General features: G+C 42.5%; 1 protein-coding gene across 1 annotated transcript; it reads left to right on the top strand.

Moving 5' to 3' along the window:
• The first annotated feature begins 5,378 nt into the window (after positions 1–5,378).
• Positions 5,379–6,579, top strand: LOC143894232 (uncharacterized). The gene is made up of 2 exons (XM_077400374.1): positions 5,379–5,723; positions 5,776–6,579. The coding sequence occupies exons 1-2, from the start codon at positions 5,379–5,381 to the stop codon at positions 6,577–6,579; spliced, it is 1,149 nt and encodes a 382-aa protein (XP_077256500.1).
• The last annotated feature ends 15,496 nt before the right edge of the window (positions 6,580–22,075 follow it).

The following is a 22,075-nucleotide window of genomic DNA, read 5'->3' as shown; positions in this document are numbered from 1 at the left end:
GAACCTGAATCAATGAAAGGCCATACGCATTGAGTATGAACAGATGAACTGATCTGAGCCAGGGCCGTAGCTAGTAATGTTGAGTGCAATGAGCGGCTAATGATGAGTGAGCGACGATTGCACCATCTTCCTATTGAGCTGACGCAGCTGAGCTGGTGATAGGCTTCGATGATGAGTCGGTCTGATGTGCCTCATGCAGCATCGTATGATGTCGGTGGGCGCACTTCTTGCACCTACGTGAGTTCTGGCATGAGCGGACGTTGTGACGGCCGAGGCATTTGACCCAAAGCCTCCGTAGTATGACTAATTTTTGTCGATCGTCGGTTGAAAGATCCCTAAATTACGTGCATATCACAATGAAGTGAATGCCGTTGCAGCAATCGCACGGGTAGATTAGATGCTGCCGTGCGGGCCGGTTGAGCTGCCACATGCTGAGCTGTCAACGTGCGCTTTGCTGTTGAATGAGCGCCGACGGCTATGAAGCTTCAAGATATGCATGCTCCTTGAGAAACGCCTTGTTCGCTTCTTCGAGATGCATTGAGATTTGGATGACCTCCTCTAACGGCATGTCCTCTGCACAAGTTGGCAGCGTGTCGCCAATATCCCGCACCGCCGCCAGTCGGTTCAGTTAGGATGAGCTCCGTGGGCAAGCGCACGGGTGAAACCTGGCGTTCCGATGTGCAAGCCGGTGGTATCTCGAGCTGTGGCATCATGGTGTCCGTACCGCCCGTACCCGCCTTTGCGGGTTCCGTCATGTTGAGCCGTCCCTGAGCTGCGCACGATGAGAAACCTGACAAATGTCGAGACACGTATGAGAAACACTGCATGAGGCGAGAACGTTCGAGAGACGCGTTAGGACAACACTACGCGAATCGAGAAACTACAATGTCATGTATTGAGCACGTGAACAAGTCTACTTTCACTCGCGGGAACGCGTGAGCATGTTGTCGTAACACTTGCAAGCGCGCGTGAGAATGGCTGTACTTCACTCGCGGAAGCGCGCGATAATGTCCACGTGGCATGTCGTGGAAGGCATGCCCTGTAAATATGAGATGTGTCCGAGCTACACTTTAAGTTCCACGCATCCGGCTCGAAGGACCAAATGTTCGCGAAATCGCTGATTAATCCCGACGATGAAAGCGGGATGAGAAGGACGCGCGTGGAAGGTGTTCACTAATTATTCACTTTATTTCTTGTGTAACTCAGACCACAGTCTGAGCCGTCTTTAATATGAGAAGAGATATATACAGTCTGACCTAAGGGTGGTGGGCAGTCTTTCGGATTTTACTAAGCATAAGAAGTCCTTGTATAAGAAGTCTTTGTGTATCGTTCGTGAGTGGACGAGGCAGTTATATTAATTGTCGTCCTCTTCGATGAATCGCCCGTGAGCTTTGGGACACGTGGCGGTCGGCACTCGCGCACATGTGAGCCTGAGTCGTCGTGTTGATGTATCCTGAGTAGAGCTGGATGTGTGGTCGCTTTACATGTTAATGCAGTATCTCAGCAGCTGTAATCACTGCGGTGGGCACTTCAATGTGTATAGTCACAATCAAGATGCACAGAGCACACATCGTGCATCTGATCACTGCGCGGCCATTTGTACAATTGCCTCGATCGTGAGGAAGACGTTGGCGATGAGCGCGCCCGTGCGGGCGCGAACTACCGCGGTGATGCGGAGTCGATATCCGATCGATGCTGCCATCTGATCGGGCGGCGCAACGGTAACGGAATCTCGAACAATATATATATATCATTTATTATTTATTTTTCCGCTTCCTCTTCACTATTATTAAGTATATTTCATAATAATAATATTTTAAATAATAATTAAAGTTAAATCCGCGCGAGGAAAAGAGAACGCCAACGAACGTCGACGCTCGCCTTTATCATCGTTGTATAAACTATTATATCTCTTCTCTCTGGGCGACTTTTTACCCGCCTCCCATAACCGCCGTTGAATTTAGTTTCATTGTGGTTGCGAGCAGTAACAGACGCGTGTCAAGACAAAGGGGGGGACGGGAGCAAGAGAGACAGCGGCTCTTCCTAGAAAAAACATGAAGAGGACTCCGCAACGGTTAAATCGTCATCGGTGACAAATTTTATCAATTGTTTACCTCGGCTATTTTATCTTCAAACCGTCGTCGGACCATCGACGCTCGCTTTTGTAGTGAGACGCCGTAACCGAATGGCGGCTCGCATGTTCTAGAAGGGTGAGATCATTGCAGAGTCAAGTGTCTAACTCGCTGTTTTGTTTATAATCGCCGATTAAATTCCAGCAGCCGAATGGCGCCTTTGTAATACCCCCGCGCCAATAAAGTGACGACCCCCCCCGCGGACCACCCTCGGCGTAGAACGCGGACACCTACCCCCCCCCCTCGGCGGTACCCCTTGTCAATACGATATGTTTATTAATATTTAATAAACATGTCCCAACACGCTCGCCGACCCTTCCCCCGCTCCCCCTCACCAACGAGTCGTCCCCCCTCCCCGCTCGCCCTCGCCCTCGAGTCCCTCACGCCCCGCTCCCCCCTCGGAGCTCCCGGGGTAGATCTGTCAAAACATCTCCTACCATGGTGGAATTAATAATTTAACAGTTTCAGATAACAACAATCTCATTTTTTTGCGGAATTTTCTTAAACTTTAAATTAACGGATTTAAAATATTGTCAAACAAAATAAATGTAATATAAAAAGACATGTACAGACGTTTCGACCGTTACTTAGATCATCTCTTCAGTGTAAAATAAACAATAAATAAATAAAATAAATTGTTATTTTATCTAGTCTGTTTTACTTATTTTTATTTATTTATTGTTTATTTTACACTGACCTAAGTAAAGGTCGAAACATCTGTATATATTTTTATATTACAATGATCAGCATCAAAATCCAGCTCGGCTCATCAGCTCTATTTTTATTTTGTTTGATTTGAAATCTACTGAGCTTTTACATTATCGTTATTGTTATTATTTAAAATATTATATTTAAAAAATAAAATTTATAATAAAAATATTTTTTTATTATTAATATCAATAAACAATATTTTAAAAATGTATTATTCAATAAATATGTTATTGAAACATTATTCTATATTATTGTTATGAAAAACAATAATTTATGACAGTAAAAGTTTAAAAAATACACAGTAGAATATGCGCGGTTTGAAGTGCATTTATGCATCATCGTACAAAAACTATCACAGGAGCCAAACAGGCAGCTATCGGCAGTTAATTTTTTTATTTTGAAAAAATGTTTAATAAAAAATTTAAAGTTGGTTAGACAGCAGGATCTGACAAAATTTTTAACTTATTAATTATTATGTCACAATTTTCTGGAGCGCGTTCATGAAAATTATGACTAACTTGATTATTAATTTATTGTTTAAAATATTGTTCATATATATTTTGAGTAACATATTAAAATTGTACTTACTTTCAGAAGAAGAATCCATTTTGACAAATTAATATACATAAACTAAAAAAAATTCTGTGCGCGTTTAAATAACCCTTTGTTTTTGTATGTCGTGAGAGCTAAATGCGACGCGCTCGACGCTCACTTTGGAAATGAATGTCAATGGCATATACGACCATCTGCGCTCTAATAACTGGTGTAAAAATATGGTAGGGGTATCACTACAACTATTAGCGAAACGAAATAACGTATTGCCGATTCTACCGTTGTTGGAAGTTCTCGGTTCTCTGGCCGGCGGAGCGGCCGGAATTACAACGGCGGTGAACGCTGGTAAAGCCGCGCGGCGTCAGCTGGAAGAGACGCAACGTCACAATCGCGCCATGGAAGGTCGCGGACTTTATCTCACTCCGTACAAATATAGACAAGGACCGTATCTCGGCCCGCACAAACGCGGGCAAGGAGTAGCGTTGAAGATTAAAAAAAAAAAAACATCAAAGAAGTCGTTAAATATGCTCACGGGTGTTACGACTAACGTACAATTGAGTCGACTGGCAAGGCGAATGCGCGTACCGTTCTTCAGAGGTGTTTTCATGCGTGATTCGTTACCAGCGATGGCTACGTCGAAACGAGAGCGGTATCGTGAATTTGGACGATGCAGCCGGTCCCGGTACTCATTGAGTAGCGTACGCCAAGAGAGGAAATCGAGTCGTATATTTCGACAGTTTCGGCAATCTTCGACCGCCGAAAAAACTGTGCAATATTTTGGATCGAGCGTGACGAAAATTGAGTACAATCGCACGTCTTATCAGCGATACGATCCAGAGCATCTGTGGACAATTGTGCTTGCAATTTCTCCGGACGATCGACATCGATCGGCGCTAATTTAAAACCTGACGACGCGCCGTGCGGAGACTCAGTGTTCGTCGAACAGCTTCCGCCGACATGTCTATAACGTTCACGCTGATCGGGAAGACCAGCATCCTCGCGGAGCACTATTTTCCCACCGTGGATCTGAGCGACGGTGACTACGAGCTCGGTCTAACGTGTTTCGAGACTTATCACACGATTCCGAACGTGAATTCTTCGAATGATAAATTTTATTTCGGCGAGGATAACACGGAAATTACGATTCCCGAGGGATCGTACGAGATACGGGCCATACACGAGTTTTTGAAACGTAAAATATCACGGAAACGTCTGCTACGCGTGGTTCGTTCCAACGACGATTGCGTACGTCGGTCGCGGATATCGCGCGAGAGAAGACCGTTCGCGCGAATGGCTACGAAGACGAGGCCGCGAAATACCCGATAGTGCTCCACGCAAATTACAATACGATGAAGAGCTAGATCAAGTGCGCTTTCAGAGTGAATTTTAACAAACCGAACAACGTCGAATCGCTGCTGGGATTCTCGTCGACGCGTATATTGCAGCCGGGACAGTGGTACGAATCGGACGCACCGATTAATATTATCAACGTAAACATTATCCGCGTGGAGTGTAACGTGACCGCGGGTGCGTACAGCAACGGCAAACGCGTTCATACGATACACGAATTTTCACCGAGCATACCACCGGGATATATTGTATCGGAAACGCCGGCGCAGATCGTTTACCTGCCGATCATCGCGCGGAGCGTTACGAATCTAACGATACGCTTCGTTAATCAAGACGGACGATTGCTCGATTTTCGAGGAGAAGATATCACCGTCAGATTGCACGTACGACGGCGAAAGCGATAACGCATCAGTGTATGCGTGTGTGTGAGGTGTGAGTGTTGTACTCGCGACATATGAGATGCTAGTGTTGAACAACTCGGAGCACGCGACAGATAACAGTAATATCTTTACGGCTGCGCCGATCGACGATATCGTCAAGTCGACATTCGGTGACGTTAAACAAGAGACGAGAAACGCGTCGAACGTTAAGTTTTAACAATACCTGAGATTTGCGGTGCGAAACATCTGAACGATGACTGAAATTCTCAACATCGGAGGCGAGCCGGTCTTTGACGATTGCATCGTCAAGGTCGAGACTCACACGTGCAACCCGTACGCCAACACAACGTTTGACTATAGTGACGAGATACGAATACCCATACAACAGCAGGATCTGTATACGTTGCCGTGCGAAAGTTTTCTCTACGTCAAAGGAATATTGACGGTAACCAGAGCAGCCGGTCAAGACAATAACGTGGTAATGGGTACTAATTGCGTCGCGTTCATGTTCGACGAGATTCGATACGAGCTCGACGGTATTGAAATTGATCGTTGCAGAAACATAGGAATAACCAGCACGCTTAAGACCTACGTTACGGTATCGTCCGACAGAAAATGTGATCCTACGAAACGCGGGCTGAGATCCACAGAATAACCCGAACGGATATTTCTGCGTACTGCTCAACTTGTTACTGAGATTTTGCGAGGATTACAAACGCGTGGTGATCAACGCTCGTCACGAATTGATCTTGATACAATCGCGCAACGACAACAATTCCCTGGTGGGAAGTCTCGCGTTGGAGCCTACTATCAGAATACTCAAGATACAATGGCGAATGCCTCACGTGGTATTGAACAAGATCAACAAGCTGTCGATGCTGCGCGCCTTGGAAGACGGACCATATCTAAGTATGGATTTTCGTTCGTGGGATCTGTACGAGTTTCCCCTGTTGCAGAATACGACCAAGCACTCGTGGGCCATTAAGACCGCGACTCAACTCGAGAAACCGCGATACGTCGCCTTCGCTCTGCAGACGGGTCGGAAGAACGTCATGTCAGCCGACACAAGCCGATTCGACAACTGCAACTTGACCAGCATAAAACTCTATCTAAACTCGGAAGTTTATCCGTACGACGACTTGAATTTGAACTTTGATAAACACAGATGGGCGATTCGGTACAATATGTACGCGCGTTTCTGCAAGAGCTACTACAGATACGAATATCTTGAGCCGAGTTTCACCGTTTCGACTTTTCTACGTAACGGCCCGTTTGTGATCATCGATTGCTCTTGCCAAAACGAATCCGTCAAAAACGCCACCGTGGATGTCAGAATAGAATTTGACTGCATAGAGAACGTACCGCCGAATACCTCCGCGTACTGTCTCATCATACACGACCGCGTAATTGAGTGCAACCCGTTGACGAACGTGGTGCGCAAAATAGTCTCATAGTCTGAGTGTTCACGGCAATCTCGACGTGAATATTTTTTCCTCTTTCTCTCTCTCTTTTCATCACTCTCCGATACAATTATTTAGAAGGACAAAGGAGGGATGGGAGAAGTATAAATCAGAGTATCGCGAGACGGTTTGCAGAGTTGCGCGTCATTTTTCTCGATTGACGTATCGACGAGGAAGAGAGAGAGAAAGAAATAAAGAAATCTCGTCATGTCCGTACCAACGTTCGTGAAACTGCAAGGATTCCTCGTCGGGATGAAATTTGTCGTGAAGGAGCAGGTGGCGGTGCTGAGAAAAGGCTGCGTTCTGACGCATTACATCTTTAAGTACCCCATGCCGTGGAATCTCCTCACAAAATCCGATAAATCGTGCGCTACCTGGCTGATTGCGAATCATGGATTATGATGGGAAGACGGAAACGTGCCGTACAGCATGGTGAAACGCCTGATAACATCGGCCGTGCTTGGTGTAGAAGAAGAAGACGAAGAAGAAGAAGACGATGACGACGAGATGCCGACTCTCGTGTACGTCAAAGGATGCCAGAAACGAGAATGGCTGGTGGATCTGCTGGAGAATTATGCGCGAAAAAACCTAATCGTCAAGACTCTGGATGCGCATTACGAAGATATCGAATCTTTGAATAAACTAGATGACACCAATACTATGCAATGCGGAAAACATGTCAAGAATTGCGCGTTACAAAATGTAATAAAATTATTTAACTAGTGGTCGCGCGCGACGCCAACGTCTATTACCATTTAAATACATTGTTAATGTATACCGATGATCGCCAGAATTAAAATATAAATTATATATAACTTTTTATATTTTATTCTTACTCCCCCATCATCAAAGTTAGAGTCCCTCCCTTCCCCCCACCACATCATTACTTTTAGAATTGTCGCGTATACTCGATTAATTTTATATGATCAGTCTTGTCGCGATCGCTTGTACTGACGGTCAACTTCTCAGAGCCTAAAGGACAAAAATGTTCTCCTTTGAAAGATGCAACAGCAGCAGCAGCAACAACAACGGCAAAAAACGCGCGAATGCCGTGAATTATTACGTGCCGATTTACGACGTTGAAACTCAAACGTATGAGAACAAATTTAATAGGTAAGTTTTGTTTGAGAGAAAATTAACATATGAGTCTTCCCCCAGTTTTTATATCTTTGCAAATTGTAATACTTACGAAAAATAAAAATAATTTCATTTTTTTTACCCAGCATTTCGTTTGACAGTCGCGCGGTTCGTATACTCGGCAGACGATACGCGTTGATAGCTACGAAATACAAATGCCTCGAAATTGGCATTAACGTGGGTCCACCGAGTTACGTGGAGATCGCCGTTGGAGATCATCGAGGAAAAAAACTGCTGTTATCTCTCGAAACGTGGAAGGCACTCTACGAGCAACGACGAAACATTCTGAATTTCTTTCGCAACGACTACAAAGATATTCATAGTTTTCTAAACATTGGACCGCTAACGGTGAGAGTTTTTACGTCGGTTAATAACGTCAAACTCATACGTCTCGAATCTGTAAAACGTACGCTTGATGATGACCAAATTGACGTTGCATCGTATGTTCGATCTCGATCGGTGCATCAATGCAAGATTTGATCGATTGGTCAGAATACTTGCAGCGGTCGATGCAAAGTTTGCGCAGTTCTCCGATATCGCGTTCACCGTAACGGATCCCAAGGAAGCGTCGAATGTAATATACGCTAGCGATGCATTCAATACAAATCAGCTCATCGATTGTGAGCTGTTAACTTATTCACGAAATATTCGGTAGCTCGAGCAAGGATGAGGTGAGGAAAAATGACGATATCTATCTTTTCGGAATATATTTGCACAGAGGTATACAGTACGTGATTCTTGCACAGCGGATTGACTTCAACTGAAGAGCGCTGTTCGAGATTTGTTACCGGTGACGCGCTGCGCTTCAGTCGAACCGGAAATGTCTACCATAGCGCCACACATAGCGCGTGATTCACACCGAGTGTTGAAACATCTTCTCCAACATGAGCTCGCAGCTTTAGTTTTTTAGCACGTAAGATATAATATGTAAAAGAAGAGTTCAATAAACAGGCTTTTTTACACCTAAATGAACGATGTAATTTCTTTGCGTGCATGTCCATTTCTACCTAAATTTTATCATCGCTTCGATGCTGTCGATCCGTCATTTCTTCCTTTTGTCTCGCGTACTGCGTCGTAAAAAATAGTGCAAAATTGTTTAGTCTACGCTATAACTGCCGCCTTTTCCAAGAAAACATTTGTTTACGACGAACATGTTCCGACAGGTTCGATGCGTTATCCGGTTGATCATCGTCCCGATGACGTCATTTTTTTCTTTGTCTCGCGGACTGCGTAGATAGATTGTTTTGTTTACGCGATAACACCCTTTTCCTAGAAAAATGTTGTTTACGATGAACATGTTCCAACAGGTTCGCTGTGTCATCGGGTCGATCATTGTCGCGATGACGTCATTTTTTCCTTTGTTTTTTTTACGTACTGCGTCGTAAAAAATAGTGCGTAGATAAATTGTTTAGTCCCCCCACGCGGCGAACGCGAACGCGGACTTCCCCTCCCGCGGACCCCGCGGCGCGGGTGAGTTATCCCGGTGACTCATCCCGGTGGTATCCCAAGGTCAACCCTCTCCCCTCCCCCTTCCCCCGTGTAATCCGATATTCTTGAAATCCGATATCCTTGAAATCCATTATTTTTGAAATCCGATACCCCGCCCCCTCCCCCTCCCCTCTCACCCCCGTTATCTCCTTGTAATCTGATACCCTTGTGCAAACCAATACCCCGCCCCGCCCCTCCCCCGCTTACCCTTCCTCCCTCATTCCCCTCGGGCTCCCGAGGCTGAACTCTTTTATTATAACTACTTTATGTTCGAAGTCAGATATTAGAATGATCTCAGAAAAGATGTAAGGACGAATCGGGGCGGCGAACCGCCCTTCGCGCAAACACGAGTCACAAAACACTCAAATCGAATAACACGCAACGACTTATTCTCACACATACTCACGCATCCGAAACGTGCAACGACTGATTCTCACGCACACTCACGAAAATCTCACGCAACGACTTAGGCTGAGGCTGAGTTTCCACTGAGCGCATCACGCGTCGCGTCGTCACAAGTTAACCAATCAAAACATCCCATTTCATTACATTCTTGTGACGGGATCAAAATGGGATGTTTTGATTAGTTCAACTCGGACGACGCAACGCGTGACGCGCTCAGTGGAAACTCAGCCTTACACTCCCGCATACGCACAAATCCGAACAACACACAACGATTCACACTCATGCATACTCACGCATCCGCATGTTACCCAACTCTCGGCGGTCGGCCTCGCTATGCCGAGCCATCGGCAAACGATCGTCCTCGTCTCGCGTTACCCAACTCTCGGCGGTTAGCCTCGTCATGCCGACCCAGCGGCCGACGATTGTCTTTGTCCCGGATTCACCAACGCAAAACGACCCGAATCGCGGACGATTCCGCGGTTTGCCACGCGAATCCCGAAATTTTTCGCATCGCTCGCTCACGACAAAACCCGGTGATTCCACGGCATCACGCCAATCCTGACGACTCCACAGTCTTATCCAAGTATTCTACATGTACACTAACATCCGCGACACGAATTACACAATAGCAACCCTAACATTTATCACGAATACCGTACACACAATACCGAATACGCAAAACTCATTTGCGACACAAATTGCGCAATAGCGACTCTATTTATCACGAATACCGTACACACGCTAACAAATACACAAAGTGACTGTCGGCCGCGACGGTCACTTCTCAGGGAGGGCTTATGTGGTCTCTACTTACGTGAGGATTCGCTCTCGGCGGGGTCCCGGCCTGGCTTCCGATTCAGCCTTCCCGACACAAGAGAGAGCGCAAGGTAACGAGTGGCGCTTATTCTCCAGGTAACAGATTTGGTCCGCTTTCCCAAGGTAACTGACAGCGCGATACAAAATGGGGCTAGCGCCTCGAGCGAATCCTCTACCGCGGGGACGCCAGAGTGGTGACCTTACAAAACAATGTCCCACGAAGAGCCTCCGGATCGATCGTCGAAGGATGCTTCCCTCGTTCGGTCCGGCACGACAGTGCTGAGACCAGCTGAGACGATGGCTCGCCGGGATCGCGCCGGTTCCCCGCGCCTGCGCCGTGGCGCGCCGCCTGCAGTGTCCGCCGATCCAAGCGTGCCTTTCATGCGCCTAGCGCCGCTCCTTCCTGCGGCGCGGTTGGAACTATTCCACCTCTGCGCGGCCTCTTTAAATAATCCGGCTGTCCGGGCCACGATTATTTGGCCGGTTTTACGTGGGCCAGGCTGGCCAGGCCATGGCCACGTCCACCGGCAGCCCCTCGGGGTGGCGACCACAGGACTGTACTTTATCAGGACATCTCCCGGGGTCCTTTAGTTTTCAACTTCAGCAGTGGCCGAGCCCAGGATCGGATCTCGCATGGCGAGCTTTTACGTTGCGCTTGCGAGGAGGTCCGAGCGCGACCCGACTGACAACCATGTTCCTTGATCGTCTCTCTGGTTGTGTCTTCTGGTTTCTCCCTCGTTGCAACTCAAAGCCGTTACATAGTGGCACGGTCACCACCGGCAATTCCCTTAAAATCTCAGTAACGCAAATTAATTAAATACGGAATTGCCCTCCCCCGCTCCGAGCGAGGAAGCACCTCCGACTTTCCCCTCGGCCAAGCCCGTCCGGGTGACGGACGCGATTTGTCACGTCACAACAGTTACACTAATTTGGGGAAAACTGATCATATTATACTTCTAATAAGCGCAAAAGAGGATTTAGAACGGCATCATAAAGTTAAAATATTACTAGAAATATTATGATATAACAGAAATTTACAAATGTAAACATTTAAAGATGCCTGAATTGACCTAATTCAATTCATGAAAAAATGTACCTATTTCGATAAATAAATTTAATCTTATATCCTTAAAAAACTGTATTATAATATACTGATTGTAATTATAAATGAAAAGGAATCTCTTTTCTACAATGACTTACAATAATGACTGTACAATAATAACTGAATGATGAGTACATAGGATGACATATTTATAGGAATTAATTAGTAAACAAATGTCTAGATTAAGGGCGACCTCACCGATTTTAATAGCCTTGATGTGTATTGTCAAGGACATGGCTCTAACTAACTTGTAAAAAATTTTAGACGTCACTCGTTGTTCATTAAAAAGTTATGAACAAAATAGTTTAAGAAATATAATAGTTTGTGTTAGTGCTAAAGGAAGTAATTTTTGCTGATGTGTGTATAGACAGTACACATGTAGGCGGAGGAGGAAATGCCGCCCCTTCACCGCAAGCAAGGATAAGTAGAGGTGGACTTCGGTTCGTATGGAAAGTTGAAAACCCGAACAACGATAGACCTCGTCCTATAAGCATGGGCGGGGTGGATTTTGCTTTGCGTGGAAAGTAAAATGCTGTCCAAAGAAAATCCACGCAAAGTAACATCCAAATTTTTTGCAGTCAGAGCCATGGCCTTGCCAATATATGATCATTGAAATCGGTGAGGTCGCCCTTAATCCAACATTTACCATTTATTGTGTTAAATTGCTCAATATATTTGTTTTAAAAAACAAGTTTTTTTTTAAATCAATTTTTATGCATGATTGATGGATGGAAACTAACTTGTAATAAAAATTTCAGCTATATAAAGAGAATAAAACTATTGCCTGATTGTTTCATCTAAGTTCTACTCTTCTAGCTTTTTTATTTTTCTTGAATGTTCTTGCACGATATGCTCCAAACTGTTATAAAACTCCGAATTTACCGCAAAAAGGCGCTTGAAATCGCGACGCTGCAAACGAAGTAGTTCGCATACTTCTAAAGCGACAACTGATTCCTCTCTGCGTTGATTTGAATAGATCAAGCTAGCCTCGCCAAAATGCTCACCATCATGAAGATGACATATCTTTAAAGAATATTTCATTACTTAAATGTAATTGCAAAAAAACGTAAAATTTATTTTTTCTCTATGTAAATATTTTCAATTACTTCTTTTCCGGAAAATGTGATCAGTGTGACAGTTCCACTGGCTATAAAATACATGCAATCGCCTTCAGTACCGGCTTTGTAAATTACATCTTCCTTAAGATATATCACGATTTTCAAAGAATCTACAATAAATCAATGTATCGTTAAAAGCGAAACCTATAACTTTCGAAACAAGCTTTGTAAATTACCACAATTAAGAATTTTTAATTGACTATATACTAGCAATGATTATAACCGTAACAACGATTATAATCGTCGTGACAAATCGTCACCGCGTTTCGACCAAAGATTCTGGTCATTTTAAATTCATGTAATTTTAGATGCTTATATAAGCGTCTTAATTAAATAATTAAAGTCATTGCAAAAAATATTACCTCAGCCAGAGTTCGAACCTGGAACCTCCCTCATTCCGTGCGGGTGTCGTACCAATTCGACCACTGAGGCATATGGTAATATTTATATCAAGAGACACGGCAGTGTCTCGCGCCAAGTACACGCGGAGCGAGACCGACCGTGACTCTTTTACGCGACGCGACGGGTTGCGAGTACACGAGATGTTGAGATCTCGATTAACGAGTGAACGGATCAAGTTCTAAGTAGGCTTAATCGATAGCTTGGGGTCCAATTAGGGGGGGAGGGTTTCTCTTATAATATTCCGCTACGTGCCCTACGAGCGAAGATATTGCGACGCAAAGTCCAAATGTGAAAATTTTTTATTAAGATACTTCCTCCTCCTCCTCCTCCTAACGCCGACGTCTTATATGATGACGTCATATTCAGAAACGTTACTTTCACTTTTTCGACACTGGCGGCTAGCGGCGTTAGTATCGCAGTGCAGTGCAGTGCAGACAGTGCGTTCGTTTAGCGCGCTGTCAGTCAATTTATGATGAAATTCTTCCATCATGAGTCAGTTCATCATCAGTTAACCTATCTCGATCGATGATCGACGTTCGATCCCGACTTCGTTGATCGCAGAAGAGCTGGACTCGAGGTACGTTTCCGATTTGCAATTATAAAAGTATCGTGCGATGAATGTTGTACCCAATTATAACCTCAAATGAAGTTGTGCACGTTGCTAGTATTCTGATTATACAATATATATATATATTGACAGCAGAGAGCTGATACCGAGGAGATCAAGGAACCTGTTCACAGGAGGTGTTTCTGCCGCGCCTACATAATATGTTGCACAGCTTATATATATATATATATATATATATATATATATATATATACCTAATTTACCTAAATCACCTAAATAGAAATGATAGGAATCTTCCTCCTGACCGATAAATCTATCAACCTAATTTCGAAATACGCGCGCGATATCGAAACTGGCGATACCTGCGCCGCCAGCGTCGAAAAAGTGAAAGTAACGTTTCTGATTATGACGTCATCATATAAAACGTCGGCGTTAGAAGTAGAAGAAGAAGAAGTATCTTAATAAAAAATTTTCACATTTGGACTTTGCGTCGCAATATCTCCGCTCGTAGGGCACGGAGCGGAATATTATAAGAGAAACACCCCCCCCCCCCTAATTGGACCCCAAGCTATCGATCAAGCCTACTTAGAACTTGATCCGTTCACTCGTTATCGAGATCTCAACATCTCGAGTACTCGCAACCCGTCGCGTCGCGTAAAAAAGTCACGGTCGGTCTCGCTCCGCGTGTACTTGGCGCGAGACACTACCGTGTCTCTTGATATAATATCTATCTAATTATTATGTGTATGTTTATAATTGTCTGATGACAAATAATAACAGTAGCACAATTGAGAATGTGAATTAATATACATAATATATATTGACGCGGGTACTTATTAGACTTGGCAATTTACTGCATCTCTTGCACCTCAAATAATTTTTTTCTTGTAATGTAAATGAATGATGTAAAACTATTTCAAAGGATCTATCGATCCATTCTTGATTGGGTAAAACAATAACTTCTATAACACAAATGCAATAAATATTAAATTTATATAGTATTGATTTATATAACTAATTTTATTCTGTCTTTATATAGAAAAATATACACTCAGTCTTAGCATCAGAGTAGAGGGTAACGCAGCTGATGAACAGTATAGATAACAAACTGAATAAAAATCTTAATTATTATAACATAATGATATTAATAATTAAGATTTTTATTCAGTTTGTTAATTATCCATAACTGCATAACGTGTGCAGTTTACGCCGAAGCGGCTGTTTTAACGCGAGCGATATGTTTCGTCGACAGATGATTAGCTAATTATGATTGTATACAGAATACTGGATATTTGCGTAAAGTATTGTTGCCTCGCGAATAAAGTCAAAGGACCGTCGAGAAGAGGAAGCTCGCGGTGCTTTCATTTCCCTTCCGAGTGCGCTTCAATCTTTTATCCGTTTTCGCCCTCGTCTTCGTTTCCATTGCCAGTATGCGACAGCCGTTACTGCACTCCATGAAGGGTATCATTGCATGATTTGTCGAATAATACATAAGCAAAAGAGATGTCTTTTCTTGTACTTAGAAATCCAAAAAGATTATTTCGAGAATCATAAAGAAATTGTATTCTGTTACTTTCTTTCCATCGCGGCGAGTACCTAATCGTTTTTATACATTTATAGTTTACAAGTATACATAGTACTTGAAAAAAAAGAAAAAAGGTGATCGTCGCGTTTTTTTTTCCACAGAAACGGGCAAACGTGTAACTGTGTTCACGTTGCCCGACTAAATCAAACTCAGATGCTACTAAGTATTTAGTTTTTATCCATCGGGACTTTAGGATGCCGCGAATGCTGATATCAAGAATAATTATGATTTATCTTAGTGGAGTACGTACATCTTTTCGGCTTAGAAACGAAGACGATGACAATCAAACGAACGCTTCCGTTCTTGTCCCAAAATTGTTTTCGTTTTTTCTTGTAGCGAACGTTTCGAGGAATTTGCTTACGACGGTTCGTTAGCATATGTCTCGCGGTAATTAACGATTATACGGAGCCGTCATATTTTCCACAACGCGTCGGGAAAAAATTGAATAGTTTCTATATGTATTCAGAGGATGTTGATTCATCATATTATTCTTTCAAACGGACTTGGTTAGATGGCGTGTAAGTGAGCGGATGTATGGAAGGATTGTGCGGTGTGATTAAGCAAGTTGTGAGCAGATAGAGAATAGCGAAAGTGTAGTGGATAGGTTGTTTGGAGGGCTCTGAATAAGGGTGAGTGGAGGCGGACCCAGAGGTGGTCGTTTTCTGTACGTATTTCGGCCGGGAAAAGCGAGCGGTAGCCGTTAGGTTATGGCGTCGCGTATCCCGACGAGCGCGGGAAGCGCGGGCGATATCGGTAATAGCGGTAGGGCGGGTAAAGGTGCGTGTCCACCTGCGAGTAAAAACTCTCGAGAGCAAAAAGAGAGAAAGAGAAAGAGACTCTCGAGAGTACCTCTCTCTCTCTCTCTTTCTTTTTGCTCTCGAGAGTTCTTACTCTCAGGTGAAGACGCACCATTAGGTAGGTAGGAGCAAGATCGACAGCAAAACCGATAGTAAACAACGTAAACTTGAGTTAGGTAAATCAGTGTCATTTAGAGATGAAGAGGAGATGAAACGTGATTTAGGTATATTGAGAGATGAAATAAAGAAAATGAGGGAACAGATATCCAAGGAGGTAGGTAAATTTGAGGAGATAAAAGAAAGTTTTGCACAATACGTAGAGGAAATAAAAAGTAAGGAAGAAAAAAACGAAGAAAGACTAAAGGGAATTGAAAATAAATTGTTTGTTTAAAAATAGAATGAATACAAGCAGTGAAATGTAACTGAGGTGAACGAGCAACAGGGATTTAGTTATCACAGTATATTTACAAAAGCTCCTCCTGATGAGCAGAGACACAATTTTTAATAGAGCATACAATAGTAATCAATATAAATGGCAAACACATAGAATAATAGCACAGTTCAAATTAAAGTCGAATAATAATCATTCTTAAATCCTAAAATAAGAGCAAATTAAATATAATATAAAGGTTGGCAATAATTATGTTATTATTGCTTCTTGAAGACACTGTATGTGTCGTGATCGCAAATCGCATTACCTTTCTATTTCGCAACGAAAACTTAAACTAATTCTTTGAATAATGCGTAACGTAATGTCGAAACTAAGAAGTATAAATGAATATTGATTTAACGCTAGATAATTTAGTAGAACATGCAATATATGCTTCTTCCGAGAATCTTTACTTTTTGCTACTGGAACGTAAAAGACCCGCGTGACGGGCCAAACAATGAGGTATCAAATATCAAGGTTGTTTTACCGTATCGACATAACACACAACGAAGCGTCTCGAATCAATAACAACGCGGAATTCGGTAGAAATACAATTAACGCGAGTACACGTGGCGTAAACCGATGCGCGGCTTATCAATATTGCGATCTATCTCGCGATAGAAACCGTCGTTAGACAGCGTTATCCGATGTAATCGGAAGGGCTTAAAAGAGCCCGCAATGGCGTTGTGCACGCTTATCCAAAACACGGACAGAAAAAGAAACGAAGTACTTAACGTTGAAGAACTCAGCTCGATCGTCATAGGCTTCATTACCCAGGGATGTATCTCTCGAGCGCTAGCGGAATTCGTCCTTCTTATTAAGCACGCGTCCTTCGTTCCTCGTGCGTCGACTGGAATGTTCTTCCTCTCTCTTTCTCTTTGTCTCAGGCGATAATAACCACGAAAATCGCACGCACGCAGGAATCAATCTTGTCGTGATATCGAGGATCACACCACGCGAGTTAACGCGGGCGCGAGGCCGAAAGTACTTATGCAATAGCGCAGCTTTATGCGACACTTTCCGAACAGAATATTCTTCCGTTTTTTCCGAATCACGCCTCGTACAATTAATGTATACGACCGAACGATCTAACTCGATCGTACTTTATCGGGATAACGCTTATTCGAACGAATCTTACTAATCGAGCAAAAGAACCACGATCTCGAAACGTGCGTACTGTATCTCAGACCTTGAGCGAATGGCGCGGAACGCGGCTCGTCGCGAAGCAAGCTCGGACCGGTAACGACAAAAGAGAATCAGTAGCGCGCTCCTAGCTTCCGGCACCGTGGTCGCCGCTACGCTATTGATTTCACGAACGAGTCGATAATTTTGAGAACGCGCTAAATTTGAACATTGTTTGAATTAGAAAAAAGGTTAGAGCGTTGCGAGAGAGGTGAGACGGATATTGGTAGTGAAAGTCAAAGCCAGAGAAATGTTAGTGAGAGCAAATTTTCTAGAAGGAGCAGAGGAGGAAGTAGCTATGCGAGATCCCGGTAAGTGAAGGTGGGCTAAGTGATATAGAGGTAGGCAAGCTTAAGAGATGGATGAAAGATAAAGAAAAGGAAGATAGAAGGAATAACGTGGTAATTAGCAGAATAAATTTAGAACAAGAAAGAGACTGGAAGGAGTGGACGCAGAATTTTTTAAGAGATAATTTAGGTGTAAGATGTAAAGTAATAAATGTGAGGAAAAGTGGCACGGTTACCGTAGTTAAACTGGAGAAGCAAGACAAGAAAGAAGTGATGAGGAATAAGTACAAACTAAAGGGTGGAAATATATTTATTGAAAATGATCTAACCTGGGAGGAAAGGAAGGTACAGGAAGAAATTTATAGGTGGGTTAAGGTACAGAAAGGTAAAGGGGTAAAGGTTAAGGCAGGTTATGCGAGAATAAGAATAAATGGAGTGTGGAAATCGTGAGAGGAGGTATCGAGGAATTTGGAAGATAGTGATGGTAGTGGGGGTAGTCAAGAGGCAGGAGGGGATGAGGGGAGAGCTGAGGAAAATTTTACGAAGTGAGCCAAAAGGTGGTAGAGATAAGAATAAGGGAGGATAAAAGGAAAGGAAGGGATGAAATTAGGAAGGTGGAGAAAGTCAGTGAAACAATGATAAAAGGGAGGAAAATTCTATTTTGGAATGTGGCAGGAATAAATAACAAGGATATCGATTTTTGGGGTTATATTACAGATTTTGATTTCATAAGTCTGAGTGAAACATGGATTGATTCTGTTAGTTGGTAGACAATCAAAGTAAGGTTACCGGATACGCATATTTGGATGTGTAGTAATGCTACTAGGGTCAATAAGAAAGGTAGGGCAAAGGGAGGTTTTATTTTAGGTAGAAGGAAGGGATGGGGGAAGGAAGGATCAGAGTTGATCAAGAAGGAAGAGGAAGGTTTAGTTTTGTCAGAAATATTTGAGGAAGGTGAAATAATAAATATCATATCAGTATATAATAGGGAGGGTTGGAACAAGATGGAGGAGACATTAGATCGGTGGATAGAAAAAATAGATAAAGAACTTGTGATTATAGGAGAAGATTTTAACATCAGAACAGGAGAATTAGGTGGCGGGGAGGAAGAGGAGGGAAAGTGAGAGAGGAAAAGTAAAGATACATTAATAGGTAATGGAGGCAGGAACTTAGTAGAATGGGTTCAAAATAAGGGATGGTACTTGCTGAATGGTACAACAAAAGGTGATTGGGAAGGTGAATATACATTTATAGGTGCTAGGGGTAGCTCCGTAATAGATTATATGATTGTTTGCGAAGAAATGCATGATAGAATTAGGGAATTTAAAATAGATGCGAGGGTGGACTCAGATCACATGCCTTTAGTCGCGATGTTAGATGTAAGAGATAGGGCGTTAGGTAAGAATAAAAATGTACAGAGAGAAGAAGAGGAAGATAGGAATGAAGAGGCAAGATGGAAAATATGCTGGGATAGGGAGGCTATTGAAAGTTATAAAGAGAAAACTGAAGAGGCTATCTGGGAAGATGATTATCAGGCATTGTCAATTGAAGAGAAGTGGAACAAACTTAAGAAGATAATTCAAGAGTCTATGATAAGGAAGGAAATAATAATTAGAAAGAGGAAGATTGGTTCTAAGGACTGGTGGGACAGAAACTGCACTAGGAAGAAAAGAGAAGTGAAGAAGATGTACATGAAATGGAGAAAAGGAAAGGTAGGAAAAGGAAGGTATTTGGAGGAAAGAAGTAATATGAAAGCGATGTTTGAACAAAAGAGGAAGGAGAAGAGAATCAAAGAAGAAGAGGAATTGAAGATTCTAAGGCAAGGATCAGAGGTCTGGAAATTCATTAATAGGAAAAGAAAGAAAAAGGTGTGGAAGAAAAATAAAATCGGGGGTGCAAAATGGATGAAGTACTTTAAGGAGCTTCTCGGAAGTACAGAAGATATTGCGGAAGACAAGGTAGAAAATAATAGCATGGGAATTGAAAAAAAAGGGCCTGTTCTAATAGGCTCACAGTTGGAGGAAGAAGAAATAACTAAGGCGGTAAGAAGATTGAAGAAAAACAAGGCTGTAGGTGTGGATGGAATACCGCTTGAAGCTTGGCTATATGGAGGCAGGGCAGTTAGGAAAGGTCTAATAGAGGTTCTAAATCAGGTCTGGAAGGAAAGAATCTTACCAAAGGACTGGAGGACCTCGATCATAGTCCCGCTACATAAAAGAGGGGATGAAAACATAATAGGGAATTATAGAGGTATTTCTCTTTTATGCTCGGCTTACAAAATATATGCTGAAATTATCAGAGGAAGGTTAGAGCAATCTGTCGAGCAGAAAGGCTTGCTACCAGAAAGCCAAGCCGGTTTTAGACGAGGTAGATCAACTATAGACAATATTTTTGTGCTGGATCATCTAACTCAGAAGGAAGAAAGGAAAGGTAGGAAAGGTAAAGTTTATGCACTTTTTGTGGACCTAAAGGCAGCTTTTGACAACGTTGAGAGAAGACAACTCTGGAAGATTCTTAGGGAAATGGGAATAGAAGAAGAGCTTATAGGAAAGTTAGAAAGGATTTACGAGATCACAAAGGTAGCGATTAGAACAAAGGAAGGTGTAACGAAGGAATTTTTCATAATAAAAGGAGTTAGGCAGGGCTGTGTTCTGAGCCCGCTTCTATTTAACCTGTATATTGCGGAGATTAGGAAAGCATTAGAAGTAAGAAACATAGGCGGCGTGCAATTAAAAGATGTAAGAGTGTGGTCGTTAGAGTATGCAGACGATATGGTATTTTTAACTAAGAATAAGGATGCGATGCTAGATATGATGGATACAATTAGAAGATTTTTTAGGAAAAGAAAAATGACTTTATGTACGGATAAAACTAAGATGGTTGTGTTCAATAAGAGAGGTAGGGAAAAGGTAGAAAAATGGAAATGGGAGAATAAAGAAATCGAAGAAGTCAAGACGTTTAAATATCTAGGGTTTGTATTTAGTAGGAATGGTAAATATACAGAGCATATTAAAGAGTTGTGTAGGAAAGGCAGGATAGCGGCTAACAGGACGTGGGGGCTAGGCGAAAGAATTTGTAGGAATTATTTTAATAGAAGAGGGATGCTATTTAGATATTTAGTTAGGAGCGTGATTTCATATGGGGTGGAATTATGGGGTTGGGAAGAAAAGAAAAATTTAGAAAAGATATTGTTGGATTACGCTAGATGGGTTTTCAAATTAAAGTTTTGCACGCCGAGATATATAATGTCTAGAGAATTAGGGTTGAGCAAATTAAGGATAGGATGGGGAATTAGGGCTATGAAATTTGAGGATAAGGTCAGGGAAACAAATGAGGAAAGGTGGATTAAAAAGTGTTGGCTGGAGAAAGAAAGTAATGATTGGAACGATAGGTATGGTAAGGAAAGAGAGAAATATTTTAATAGGAACGGTTGGAGTGTTGTGGCGGTGGAAGCCTTGAGAAGGGAGGGGAGAAATTTAGGTAAAGAAATGAGGAAGAGGGATGAGGATATACAGAGGCAGTTAGAGGAAAACAGAATTTCAGATGCAAGGTATAACAAGAAATATAAGGAGCTAAGTATGGATTTGGAAGGCCCAAGTTATTTAAAGTTGGACAATTTAGACAGGCAGGATCTCGGGAATAGTATCAGAGCGTTGTTAAATTTAAGATGCGGAAACTTAGAATCGGGTAACAGGTATTGGCTAGATGAAGAGAAACAAATGTGTATTTTTTGTAATGAAGGCCAGGATAATATGAACCACTATGTTAAAGATTGCGTTAAGACAAAGGAATGGTTTACAGTATTAGGAAAGGATAGTAAGGAAAGGTTGGAAAAACTTTGAAATGATAAATTGGACACCACCAAAGCGGAGGTACTGCTAAAAGTTGTTAGGGAAAGAGATGCGAAAGAAAAAGAAGATAGATATAGGAAGTCAATAGGTTGTGAGAGAGGCTGTGAGATAAGTAGTTAGTGCAACAAGATTCAATAAGAATCGAGGCCCGTGCGAGATTTGTTAAAATCTTTTAATTTTGTAAAGTTGTAAATTTTAATAGGTTATGTAGGAGCATGAGGAGGAGTGTGTGTGTGAATGAATAGGGAAATGATTGTAAACCAAGTCCACTTTCTGGCTGTTATGCTAAAATTAATAAACTATATATATATATATATATATA

This window comes from Temnothorax americanus, unplaced genomic scaffold (genome assembly GCF_048541705.1).
Source record: "Temnothorax americanus isolate GAGA-0224 unplaced genomic scaffold, ASM4854170v1 Scaffold132, whole genome shotgun sequence".
NCBI lineage: Eukaryota > Metazoa > Arthropoda > Insecta > Hymenoptera > Formicidae > Temnothorax > Temnothorax americanus.
The sequence above is the reverse complement of the archived record's forward strand: the minus strand, read 5'-3'. Positions and strand labels throughout refer to the sequence as shown.